Source organism: Podarcis melisellensis (assembly GCF_964234715.1).
Source record: "Podarcis melisellensis genome assembly, chromosome: 15".
Classification (NCBI taxonomy): Eukaryota; Metazoa; Chordata; class Lepidosauria; order Squamata; family Lacertidae; genus Podarcis; species Podarcis melisellensis.
Genome location: NC_138532.1, coordinates 20,783,141 through 20,796,754, shown reverse-complemented (window position 1 = coordinate 20,796,754; position 13,614 = coordinate 20,783,141). Strand labels below are relative to the sequence as shown.

General features: G+C 48.6%; 1 protein-coding gene across 6 annotated transcripts in view; it reads left to right on the top strand.

Annotated features, from left to right (window-relative positions):
• Positions 1-13,614, top strand: part of USP2 (ubiquitin specific peptidase 2) — a 78,162-nt gene that overhangs the window by 24,326 nt on the left and 40,222 nt on the right. For all 6 annotated transcript variants that reach the window (XM_081889868.1, XM_081889869.1, XM_081889867.1 and 3 more), the window contains one exon: positions 3,329-4,086. In XM_081889868.1, coding sequence (XP_081745994.1) covers positions 3,329-4,086 — 758 coding nt within the window. The remainder of the gene's footprint in view (positions 1-3,328; positions 4,087-13,614) is intronic.

Genomic DNA, 13,614 nt, shown 5'->3' with positions numbered 1-13,614 from the left:
CGGTTGCGCATGACGGGTCCAGAGCGGGCAGCTGCGGGTCACCCTGGGCGATGAGTCGCTTGGGAAGAGGCTAAGGCAGGCGGGCATGAGGACTAGGGCTGCCAGGGAAACTTACCTGAAGGCGTCTGCAGGTGTGCTGCAAGTGTAGAGGTTCATGAAAGAACATGTCGTTCCCAGGGAGCTGTGTTTTGGAAGCAGTTCCCTTGGCAAATGGCCACGCTTTTATTATTTCCTGAGATAGGAACGGTTGTGCCTTGAATAGCTGGGTGGCAGGCAGAAATCCCACAGGTGAAGCCCCCCGCCATCTTCATGCAGTCATAGTATGTGGCCAGCCTGGCAAAAAAGTGGACTCATCTAGTATCTTATTATCTAATTTCTTTCTGCAGGGCCTGTAAGACAGAGTTGTTCTGCCTGGCCTTTGGCTTAGAATCAGTTTGACTCCCTCCCCCTCTTTATTTTTTCCTTTCTCCTCCTGTGACGAGGCTGCATTTTAATGTTTTAATGTTGTATTTTAATCTTGTTTTTAAGTTATATTTCAATCAACTTGTTTTTATTATTGGTTGTTAGCTGCCCTGAGCCCGGTCTTGGCTGGGGAGGGTGGGGTATAAATAAAATTTATTATTATTATTATTATTATTATTATTATTATTATTATTATTATTATTATCTACACGGGTGTGTTTTTTTAGACGTGGGTTCTCGGGTGTTGCTGGATTACAAAACCCATCATCTCCAGCCAGCTTTGCTAATGGTGTGGGATGATGGGAGTTATAGTCCAACAACATTTGGGGCCCCAAGACTGAAGAACACTGGTCTACACCGGCTGGCAGGGGCTCTCCAGAATTTCAGATGGGGGACATTCCCAAACCCATCTGGAGATGTTATTAGGGACTGAATTGTGCAAGCTGTACTTTTTCCCTGTTGAGGTTTCTAAGGGATGGGAGAATTCCTCGTAGAACTGCCCCACTAATTCAGCTGTGTTAAAGGCACAACAGTGCCAGTGTGGCGTAATGGTTAGAGTGTTGGACTAGGACCTGGGAGTGCTGGGTTTGAATCCCCACTCGGCCGTGAAGCCCACTGGGTGACCATCTCTTAGTCTAGCCTACCTCACAGGGTTGTTGTGGGGAGATCCTTGGAAGATAAAGGTTGTACATACAGAGAGAGAGCGCTCTGAAGATCTGGGCCAGACAACTCTGTATTATCTGAGATAGAGCACAGAACTACAGTTCCCAGCCCCCTTAACAAACTACAGCACCCAGGATTCTTTGAGAGAAAGTAATTTGATTTAAATGTTCATTGAATGTGCTTTAAATGTATAATGGTGTGCAGTGCTTGCTGCTGCTTCTTTTTTTAAGAAAAAAAGGTGCCGCTACTATGTGCCCTTGGGTATCACCCTGTAAAAAAAAAAAAACACTGATGGTGTTGATCTGCCAGAAATTCTAGTTTAAAAGAGAGCTCCTCCGTGATATGATCAGATTGCTGTTCTGTTGCAAAGATAGTCTTGGTCAGAAGAGGGCGCCGGTGGCCTTTATGTATGGCTGCAAGGTTTGCAAATGTAAACACACCTTGGGGAAGGAATCAAGGGTTGAGTTTCTGTTTATGCCACCTGCTGTTCCTGTTTTGGAGCTGGCTCCTTGGTGTCCTGACTCTGCAACACCTGCCTTCAGGGCTGGTTGATTCCCACCCACTGCCCCGTTTGATGTCATTATAGTTTCCCACGGGCACCTGTGTGGTTGCATTTTTTGAATCTGTACACACACACACACACACACACACACACACACAACATTACTAATTCCTTTTAAAAAAATACAGTGGTACCTCGGGTTACATACGCTTCAGGTTATATACGCTTCAGGTTACAGACTCCGCTAACCCAGAAATAGTACCTTGGGTTAAAAACTTTGCTTCAGGATAAGAACAGAAATCGTGCTCTGGCTGCGCGGCAGCAGCAGGAGGCCCCATTAGCTAAAGTGGTGCTTTAGCTTCAGAGCTGTTTCAGGTTAAGAACGGACCTCCAGAACGAATTAAGTACTTAACCTGAGGTACCACTTTGTTTAATTTATTAACAATATTAGAATGAGTTAAAAGAAAAGGAAAGAAAAAGATAGAGGAAAACAACGATAACAACATGACAGTGGAATATACCAGTAATTAAGATTAAAGAACTATATACAGTGGTACCTCAGGTTACAGACGCTTCAGGTTACAGACTCCGCTAACCCATAAATAGTACCTCGGGTTAAGAACTTTGCTTCAGGATGAGAACAGAAATTGTGCTCCGGCAGCACGGCAGCAGCGGGAGGCCCCATTAGCTAAAGTGGTGCTTCAGGTTAAGAACAGTTTCAGGTTAAGAACAGACCTCTAGAACAAATTAAGTTCTTAACCCGAGGTACCACTGTAAAACATGTAGATGGATGAACTTATTGTTTCCCTCAAATATACACTGATTCATGGGTCACTATGGTTTCAGTAAATGTGTTGCAAATATCATTAAATTTATCCATACATAATCTTCGTCTGGAAACGATCCATTCAGGGGTTGCAAGAGTTGCCATGTCATCTATCCATTGATCAAAAGCAATCGTATTTTTGTCCTTCCAATGTATCAATATCAATCTTTTGTAGGTGTAAGGGCACATTGGCCAATAATCAATCTCCATATATTAGGTATATAATTAAAGATAATGTTATCTTCTGACATTCCCCCGTAATATGTGAAAACAACAGCTCAAGTTCCTCAAAACACATTTCAAACCAGCATTAAAGCACAGTTTGTCCTGACAGCAGTGCAGTGGCCAACATCTTCTGCACCTTATTTTTCAAAAAAGCATGTCTCATGAAGGTCTTAGCCTGCCAGTGGAAGGATATTATTATTATTTATTGAATTTATATACCGCCCTATACCCGGAGGGCAAAGAGGGAGCCAGTCTAGCTTTTCTTGGGAGGGACTTCCATGATCTGGGGGCAGCCGCAGAAAAGGCTCTCTCATGTCACACCAACCATGCTTCTAGTGTTGATGAGACCGAGAGAAGGCGATCAGTGTAAATGAAAACATGAGACTTACGGTTTTGTTACATGCGATTTTATTTTGGAGTTGTCTGTTTATTTTGGAGTTGTTTGTTGTAGAGTAGGTATATTATGTGAATAAAATAATAAAGGATTGGGGGGGGGGAGAGAGAGAAGGCCTTCACCTGAGGATCTTCATACCTGGGCAGGTTCATATAGGGAGAGAGACGCTCTTTCAGGAAACCTGGGCCCAACCCTGATAATAGTAGTGGGCCATCCTTAGCTTAACGGCTGCCATCGTGTCCCCCTTTTTTTCCAGCCAATGCCACCAGCGCCGCCCCCAGTGCCCCATCCCGCAGGATGTCCCAGCTGTCTTCCACCTTGAAACGCTATGTCGACGCTCCCCGCTACTCGGACACCTCGTCGTACAGCAAGGCCTCCACCAGCTATGGGAACTATTCTTCCTACTCCTCCAACCTGTCCTCCTCCTACCCGGACAAGGAGAAGATCGGCCTCAAGCCCACCGCGCCCTCCAGCTACCTCCGGACATCGGGCACCACCACGTCCTCCTCCTCCTTGACCTACGACAGGCGGCTGCTCCAACGCCCGGACTCCAGCACCAGGCTCAGCCCCAGTTATGGACGGGTCCCGGTGAGAACCCCGGGCAGCGGGGGGCTGAGCGGAGGGGCTCCCAGCTACTCCTACGGCAACAGCCCTTCCACCAGCTACGGCGCCACGCTGGGCCGCAAGAAATCCAGCAGCCACTCGGACCTGGCGCGAGACATCACCTCCATGCACCTGTCGGACTCCTACCGCGCCGACCCGCCCCCTGCCCGTGCCTCCTACATCGCCCGCAGCCGCCAGGACCTGTGCCCGCTGCAGGGGTACTACCAGTCGGATTACGTCAAGGACTACCTGGAGTCCAGCAGGCGCAAAGGGGGGCGGTCCCCAGGCTCCGGCCTCCACGGCTCCACCCCAGAGGTCATCACGCCCACCCTGCGCCCCACCAGCTGCTCCTCGACTCAACCATGGGAGCGGACAGACAGTCGGACGGACATCTTGGCCAAGGAGGCCCAGGTAGGGCTCTGCTCTGGCTTCGGGGATGGAAGTGGGGCAGGAGGCCTTGCATTGCGGGGCCGGGGAAAAGGGAGTTGGCGTTTTTGCTGCGTGTGTCGCAGGGCACAGCCCCAACCAGAACAAGGCCTGTGAAAGGGGTTAGTTAGGAAGATAGGAAGCAGCCTCGTTCTGAGCCAGGCCATTGGTCCTTTTTAGCTCAGTGCAGTCGTACCTTGGTTCTCGAACATAATCCATTCCGGAAGTCCGTCTGACTCCCGAAAATGTTCAAAAACCAAGGCACAGTTTCCAATTGGCTGCAGGAGCTTCCTGCACTCAATCTAAAGCCGCGTCGGACGTTCGGCTTCTGAAAAACATTTGCAAACTGGAACACCCACCTCCGGGTTTGCGGCGTTCGGGAGCCAAAACGTTCAAGTCACAAGGCGTTTGAGAACCAAGGTACGACTGTATTGTGTCTACATGGGGGGGACGGGGACGTGTTGTCCACACTTCTGCTCACCCTGTGCCTAGAAAGCGCGGGTCTGAGCAGTTTTCCACGGTGCTTTCTAGGCACGGGTTTGAGCAATTTTGCCTTCCCCTGCCTTTCTCCTCTGGCAAACCTTCTCTTTAGTGCTAAATGAGAACTGTGCGGGTTAATTCTGTGCCCAGAACAGCTGCCTACCAGCTCCATCTGGTATGCTGGCTGAGACCCTGCCTGCCTGCCCACTGTCTCACCAGGGTGGCAAACGCTCCGGTTATCTATCCCGCTTGGACTACTGCAGTGTGCTCTGCGTGGGTCTACCTTTGAAAGTGACTCAGAAACTTAATCCAGAATGTGGCTGCCAGACTAGTGACTGGGAGTGTCCGCCAGGACCATATAACACCGGTCCTAAAGGATCTTCACTGGCTCCCAGTACATTTCCGAGCACAATTCAAAGTGCTGGTGCCGAGCTTTAAAACCTGAAGCTGCTTCAGCCCAGATAACTGAGGGAGCATCTGCACCCCCATCATTCAGCCTGGACAGTGAGATCAAGCTCCAAGGACCATCTGGAAGTTCACTACCTGGGAGAAATTACAGGGAACCAGGCAGTGGGCCTTCTCACTAGTAGTGCCCACCTTGTGGAACACTCTCCCATCAGATGTCAAAGAGATAAACAATTCTATGGCCTTCCGTAGATATCTGAAGGCAGGAAGTTTTTAATGTCTGGTGTAGTGTGTGTATTTTTGTATTCTGTTGGAAGCCTCACAGAGCGGTTGGGGCAACCCAGTCAGATGGGCCGGGTATAAGTAATAAATTATTATTATTGTTGTTGTTGTTATTATTATTATTATTATTATTATTATTATTATTATTACTATTACTAACAGCAATCCACTTAAAACCCAGCTGCTGTTTGTTCTGATTCTGCACTAGAGATTGGGGTCCCAGGGAAAAGCTTGCAGAGAAACGGATGTGTGGATTAGCCCTGGGTGGCTGGGGGGTCTCTGGGATTTCAGTCAGGGGACATTCTCAGCTCTGCCTGGAGATGCCAGAGATTGAAGTTGGGCCCCTCTCCCTGCACAGCAGATGATCTACGACTGAGCTACAGCCTTTCTCCAATAGGGAAACCTCCAGTTTGAAAAATGCATGTACCACCAGGGCTTAAAGAGCACAAATAGCCATTTAATTGATCCACTGGTAAGATATTTCATTAAAAACAAACTTAAAAACCTCCTTTACAGTAGGCTAAAAAGATGCCCTGATTCATCAAGCTGTGGGCTTTAAACTAATAACTATTCTACAGCTCCTCTTCAAACGGCAAGCGGCTAGTGACATCTTAGAAGAAGCATTCCCTCCGGGGTGAGAATGCTGCTTGTGAGGCAGGTGTGTGGGAACCACAACTCCCATCAGCCCCTGCTGGCATCGCCAGCAGCCAGGGATGATGGGATCTGTAGTTCAGCAACCTCTGGAGGGCAGAAGGCTTCCCCACACCTGTTCTAAAGGCATCCTCTTAAGGTGTAGTTATTGGACTCCAGCTCTCATTATTCCTGATTTTTGGCTGTGCTGACTGGGGCTGATGGGAGTTGGGAGCTCAGCAATCTCCAGAGGGCACTGGGTTGGGGAAAGCTGTTAACTCTCGGAACTTAAGGACATCCCCAAGAAGCTGAATGTTGGAAGGTTGACAACAAGCAAAAGCAAGTGACTTCTTCACGCAGCACATAGCTAAACCTAGACAGCTTTAAAAGAGGATGAGACGAATTCATGGAGAAGAGGGTTATTGATGGCTAGTAGCCACGATGACTACGCTCTGCCTTTGCAGTCGGAGGCAGTAATGTTTCTGAACGCCAGCTGTTGGAAACCACAGGAGAGGGAGAGGACTCTTGTGTTCAGGTTCTGTTTGAGGGCTTCGCACGGACATCTCTGGCTGTTCACTGTGAAAAAAGGATGCTGCACTGGATTGGCCCCTGGCCTGATCCAGCAGGACTTTTCTTAAGTTCTTATGTTCATAAGGTGATGGCGCTTTGCTGTGGCACAGCAGATTCAATCGATCGCCTAAGGTTCCTTTAATCTGGTGCCCCATCCTTCAGGGCATCCCGTGTTGCTCTTCCAAATTCAGCACCAGTTTGCTCCGTTTTGCAGGCTTAAGTTTGCTTTAACGGTTGCTGGATTTGCTTTGCTTTTCGGGCACAGAAGTTGCCCCGTGGCTTCAGCGAGTAAACACACCAAGCAGGAGTTTTTGTCAAGTGGAGGAGATCTGGTTCTTTTTGTTTGCTTTCCTTTCCAGGCTGTCTGTGTGTGGAATAACAGGTTTCACTGGCTTAGCATACTGTGTGATATTTTTCTGCAGGGAAAGGATGGAGGTTAGTTCCAGGTACCCACAGCCCTGTTCCCCTACTTCAGAATTATTGCTGGGCAGGGTGGGGGCACGCAGGTTTTGGTCATTTTGAAACTCACTCAGAGCACTAGGTAAATCTTGGCTTGTGTTCAGCTCTGGGTCCATGTTGGCCCCAACTTCCCATGCTCTTCTGGGTCTTTTCTGCACCTGGGAGGCCACCGGGAAATGTGGTCATGTCACGGCGACCTGATTTTGTCATGCAAGGGTCAGGTCAAACGTGGCCAAACTTGAGTCACTTGTTCCCACAACCAGCCTTTGCCCCAGGCTCTCTGTGTTCCTGTATCAGGAATACCTGAGCAGCCGCATGAGAAATATTTCTGCAAAGAGCAGTGTCGGTCACCGACGTGCCCTCATGGATGCAGGGCCAAGGAGAAACCAACAACTGTCTGGAGCGAATGGAAAGTTCTGCCGGGCATGGATTTAACTCTCTCTGGTTTCTCCTCTCAAAACGGCCGGCTTAAGCAAAGGCTGTTCAGGTTTGGTTCTTGTAACGCGACATATTATTGAGAGCCATATTATTATATTGAGAGCCAGTGTGGTGTAGTGGTTAAGAGCAGTCAACTCGTAATCTGGTGAACCAGGTTCAGGTCTCCGCTCCTCCACATGCAGCTGCTGGGTGACCTTGGGCTAGTCACACTTCTCTGAAGTCTCTCAGCCTCACTCATCTCACAGAGTGTTTGTTGTGGGGGAGGAAGGGAAAGGAGAATGTTAGCCGCTTTGAGACTCCTTAAGGGGAGTGAAAGGCGGGGTATCAAGTCCAAAAAACACTCTCTCTCTCTCTCTCTCTCTCTCTCTCTCTCTCTCTCTCTCTCTCTCTCTCTCTCTCTCATATAATGTGCATTGGCCAGAATGTTCATTTGCATGACAAATGCCTTTACTTCACACTTCTTGTTCACCTTGACAGGCAGAAGTCACGGGAGGTGGGCTCCAAGCTGTGTTAGAAACTCAGATATGTAAGCTAAGCACCAAATCGCTCCTTAAAAAGAGGGTTATGGCCACCAGAACAGAATACCTAGTTGCTATTTTGGAGGCAGACTGCTCGAAAGTCAATTTTTTTCAATATGACTTTTGGGTTCCTGAAATTCATTCTGATAGTTCAGGTAAAATGTAATGGGTAGAATTCTACAGGATGTGCTGCTGGTGCATTAAAAAAAAAAGTCAAGATCCATCCAAGGATCCCCAGACATGCCCCTACAGATGGCGGAGACATCAGGCGCCATCCTGGCTCCCGGGCATCTTCACTCGGTCGCAAGTGGCCGATAGCCAGGTGCAAAATGCAGCTGACAAATTTCAAACGCTGGTTCCAAGGTAAAACAAGCTTCCCATGTGAGGATGGAGAACCTGTGGCTCTTGCTGGACTACAGCTGCCATCTTGCTGGTTGTGGCTGCTGGGAGCAAATGAAACATAAGAATCTGCCGCGAGATAATCTCGTTCAGCATGGTTTGGATTACTATGACTTGGTGTGATTCTCCAGACTTTAAGACAGGCTGTCTTCCTTCTTAACTGGAGATGCCATCGGGGATTGAACTAGCAGCCTGCACTGGCATTCCTGCCCAACACGCAGACTAATCTCTGTTGCAGGAATGTTAAAGTGCAGTTTTTATTTTATTTATTGGATTTATATACAGTGGTATCTCGGGTTAAGTACTTAATTCGTTCCGGAGGTCCCATTCTTAACCTGAAACTGTTCTTAACCTGAGACACCACTTTAGCTAATGGGGCCTCCTGCTGCCGCAGGGCCGCCGGAGCATGATTTCTGTTCTCATCCTGAAGCAAAGTTCTTAACCCGAGGTACTATTTCTGGGTTAGCGGAGTCTGTAACCTGAAGCATATGTAACCTGAAGTTTCTGTAACCCGAGGTACCACTGTACTCACCTATACCCGGAGGTCTCAGGGCAGTTCACAGAAAAGATCACAATAGATAAAATCGAAACAAGAACAATAACCCAATAACAACTCCCCCCCCTCCTCAAAAAGAGCCACATTTTAAAAGAGTATAGGATGTCCATCAGGTCAACCAAAGGCCTGGTTAAAAAAGGAACATTTTTGCCTGGTGCCTAAAGGTAAATAATGAAGGCGCCAGGTGAACTTCCCTGGGGAGAGCATGCCACAGACGGAGAGTATTATTTTGCTTCATTCCTCCTATCCTACAGTGACTTGCACTGTGAAAGCTAAATAAACGTATCTGTGTGTATCGCGCAACACACGCAAACATGTATTCTAGAGCACAATACTCCCAAGGTAGCTAAGTGCAACGAGATACTACAGCGCTTGATGATATTGACATAGTTACCGCGGTTAGTTATTAACTATAAATGGATAATACACCTGTTACGCCTAGGAGGCCGGTTCTGGGGGTCGCTCCGTTTGTCCCATCTAATGTGCCGTGTGTGAGAGCTTCCTAAAAGCGGAGAGAAAGGTGAGGTGTCCTGCCTAAGAAACACATCCTGGGGCACAAGCTCTAGGCATGGAGCCCTGCCTCAGATTAGACCCCTCAATGCAAAGATTCTCAGGCCTTCTTGCCCTTGGGACTGAGTCTCCCAGGAAGGACCACTTCCTCCCAGTCCTGGCAGCGAACGGGTGATCTGGCAGCAGAGCTCAGAGCCTGTGTAATTAAGTCTCCCTGTCAGTCTCTCCCTCCCTGCCTGGCACTAGTCCCCTGAGTTTATGTAACAGGTATAATTGTTTAATGCTCGCTTAAGAACACACACAAACTCTTGCTATGTCAATAGGCCCCCGTGGAGCAGATTAGAGAAGGTCTGGGGTGGGGCCTGCCTGCAGGTGCTCCCCAGAGTGTGTCACGGACCGAGACAGCTGTCTCAGCACATGGAGGTGTGTGCACACATGTGTATATGCACACAGGCACCTCAAGGGCGTGCTTCCCTGGTCCTTCCTCTGCGCATGATAGATCAATGTGCAATTAGTTCGCCTTTAGGGATGCGACGTGCGCGGGATGTTTGGCGCATGAGCTCACACCCGCAGCACACCGCCAGAGCGCTTTTGTGTCGCTTTTAAATAGTCATGGCTTCCTACTGAATCCACAGCCAGCCCTCAACAGGGGATTCCAAATAGTGACGCCGTAAGGTTGCCAATTTATTTCCCTGTCCGTAAATCTATAAAGTCATTGTCCTTAGATTGGTGTCAGGCAAGGACCCCTTTGAAGCAGAGCCTCACCAGTTTCAGGCCCACATTTTCAGTTTTGAATGGCATACCCCAGTCGTGCGAGAGTGATGGCTGAGGGTGCTGCTGAGCATGCACAGAGTGAATTCCTTCTCGCCTAAGTAACTGCAACTGGTCTCCACATGTTTAAGATTGGAGGGCAGGACTTCCACATCGTGCTTTCGAGAGCCTGTCATGTGCTCACCCCCTTTTCACATATAAATATTATTGATAGGGAAGGACTGTTGAGAAAAATGAGGGGGTCTAATAATAATAATAATAATAATAATAATAATAATAATAATAATAATAATAAATAATATCAGTGGGACAGTCCAGCTAATCTAAGTACAGTGGTACTTCGGGTTACGAACTTAATTCATTACGTAGGTCCGTTCTTAACCTGAAACCACTCTTAACCAGAGGTACCACTTTAGCTAATTGGGCCTGCCGCGCCGCTGCCACATAATTTCTGTTCTCATCCTGGGGCAAAGTTCTTAACCCGAGCTACTGCTTCCAGGTTAGCAGAGTCTGTAAGCAAACCCTCCAGAAAGAATGTTGTTTCTGTGGTTTGGAATCTCCATGGAGAGATTTAAAAACATATTTCCTAAGCCTGTTTCCTGGTTACGTTCCCAAGTGAAGTAAGACGAGCAAAAGCATTTCGTCGAAGCCTTCATCCTTCTATTTGTGCGATGCAGTTTTGTGTGAGAAAACAAAGCCCCTAAATAATGTTGTTTTCTATGGTTTGGAATCTCTGTGGACAGAGACAGTCTATCAGAGTAATACTTGTGGAGGGGCGTGGCAGCGCATGCCCTTTTTGTGAGCTTTTTAGGGGCATCAGTTTGGTCACTGTGGGAAGCAGGAGGTTGGGCAAAGATGGATCTTTGCTGCCAACCCTGGCAGATTCAGAGCTAAGGAGGCACAGCAGTGATGCCCAGATTGGCGTTGGAAGGAGTGCTTGGGGCAGTGTTGTTTTTCTAGAAAAACCAGGTGCTGGGACTCACCCTTGTTCTCTTATAATGGCAATGGCGCCCGCCTGAGAGGGGCCAGAACTGAAAAAAACACACCATGGCTTGGGAACAGAAAGAGGTTTCTGCTCCTCCTCCTCCTCCTCCATCACCACTGCTTTTGTGATTCAGGATTCAGCTGTGTTTGACTAGCACCCTGAGCTGGCAGCTTAAAGGAAGAAGGAGGAACCTGGCTGGGTGGAAGCAGGAAGAGTCGGCTGCAAGAGCTCGCTTGCCACGGCTGGCACGCTGGTACATTCAGTGCTCCGCCGCCACCAACTGTTTGTGAACACAGCAGAGATGACATAACCAGGGATGGGCAATGCCAAGGATGCCAGATCCAGCTGGCGTGCCACTCGCTGGAAGCAACAGAGGTGCCCTTCCAGTCTTGCAGCACTTGCTTTGGTCCCTCCTCCATGGCCCAGCCCCTTGTTCCTGTCTCCACAGAGTGACTGAAGGTTGCCATTCTAAAAGGCAGCATAGACACTCATGGGGGGGTGAGGGGATGCCTGCTTCATTGTAAGACAAACCAGAGTTTGCCCTCCGAAACCTGTTTACTCCAGTGTTGAGGTTATCATACGAGTCAGTGGGCGTATTTCTGAGCACGTGCAAAGTGCCACTCCCTCGCCGCTGGGCAGCAACCAGCTGCCACTTATTTGGGGTGAAGGGAATGTAAGTGAGAGGGCATAACCAGGACCCGAGTGTGTGCTGTGGTTCTGCGCAGACACAGAAACTGGCATCAAGTAATCGAGAAAACCGCAGTGTAGTAAAAAGCAACCTTCTGGTCCTCAAGAAGGAAAATGCACGCTTGGAACTGTGTGGGCCAGGCTAGGTGCAATCTCAGTAGCCCTTCAGTGCCGCCGGTTTTGGTGGGGAAAGCCACTCAGGACATGCTCAGGGGCTCTGTTGCAATGCAGGTGGATTCAGCGTATACAGAAATGTCTTGAGAGCTAAGCCCTAGGGATCTATTTATTCAGATTAAGCCCTTCAGTAGACCGCGTTGTAAGGAGGGCTTGTTTGTTTGCTTGGCTGTTGCCGGTCACTTCCATAACTCAGGGAAGTTTTCCATGTTTGCAGTAAACTCAGCTAGACTAGAAACGGGTGGCAGAGAGCACTTAACATTCTGGGAGACGCCTGCTTTGCAAAGGTTCACGTGCCCTTGCATGCATGCATGGCCTTCTTGAACTCTCTCACACCACAGCCGGTAACTTTCCACTCCAGCCTGAGCAAAGCAGGTGGGCAGGTGGGCTGCATGGCGATTTACTGCTGGTTAGACCCAGTGCTTCCCGGCTGGGCACACTGAGTTGGTGGAATCCAGAGGTAAGATGGCATAGTGGACTGTACCACTTCATGGTAGAGGTGTCAGGCCAGCGGAGGGTACCATTTTCTCAATCCTCCGTCATTTAAAACAAACATAGGTCCCTGCCAACAGAAAACTAGCAGAGCAGGGAATGAACTGGACTAGAACCTCACCCCCCTAATACATTAGTGTGAGTAGTACTTGTTTTCTAACTTGCAATAACTTTGTTTTTAAGTGAAAAAGGAACTTCCTCCTCTGCCCCCATTCCATGCACACAGTCTGAAGTGGTACAGTTCTTCCCCCCCCCCCCCCATTTTAGGGCTCCACTACTTTGGTGCACAGATTGGGTAAAATGAATGAGGTAGAATAACATTGTTTATGCTAATTAATCACGTAAACGTTTATGCTAATTAATCACGTTTCGCCACAGCAGACCGTGAGACGAATAACGTAGCTTTTGTTTGGTAGGTGAACTCGTGTCGCATGCGGCAAAGGCAGGGCAGAACAGGGAGCGATACTTAGAATTATAGAATCATAGAGTTGGAAGGGGAACCCCAAGAGTCAATGTAGTCCACCCCCCTGCAATGCAGGAATCTTCTTCCATTGTTAGTCCTGCATGGGCAGAGATTGCAGCACTTCTCAAGCAATGTGTATCTGAAGCCTAGAGCTTGTAGTCTCTAGTCCAGAAGCAGCCATTGCTCCTGGTTCGGGTGGGCCCTCTAGTTCTGCCAACTTAACGCCTCCCTGCCCACATCCCAATCTGCAGCCATGCCCCTCCCCACCATTGAAGATGCAGGTATGAAGTAATAGCAAAGGTGAAAGTACCTCTGAGCATGTGCAGAGTGCCTTTCCTCTCACTACTGGGGAAAAATGCAACCTGGCCCTCGTCACATAAAATTAAGGAGCAGGTCGTCTCTCCAGGGACTGGTGTCAGGACTCTTAAGCCAAACCTGAACCCTGGCAAAATCACTGTTGCTAACCACCCACCAAATGCCAGCGCTGTTCCTCTTCTTCACACCCCATGCCAGCACTCTGAGAACAACCCAAAATTATTATTATTTAATTTGGGGGGGGGGTGTAGGATTTTGAAGCTCACCGCTTATTCCAGCCTTCCTAAACCTAGAGTTTTGGACCACAGCTCACACCAGCCCCAGCCAGCACTGTAACAGTTGGTGGCATGAAATGTCACGGAATATCAGCTGGGAGCTG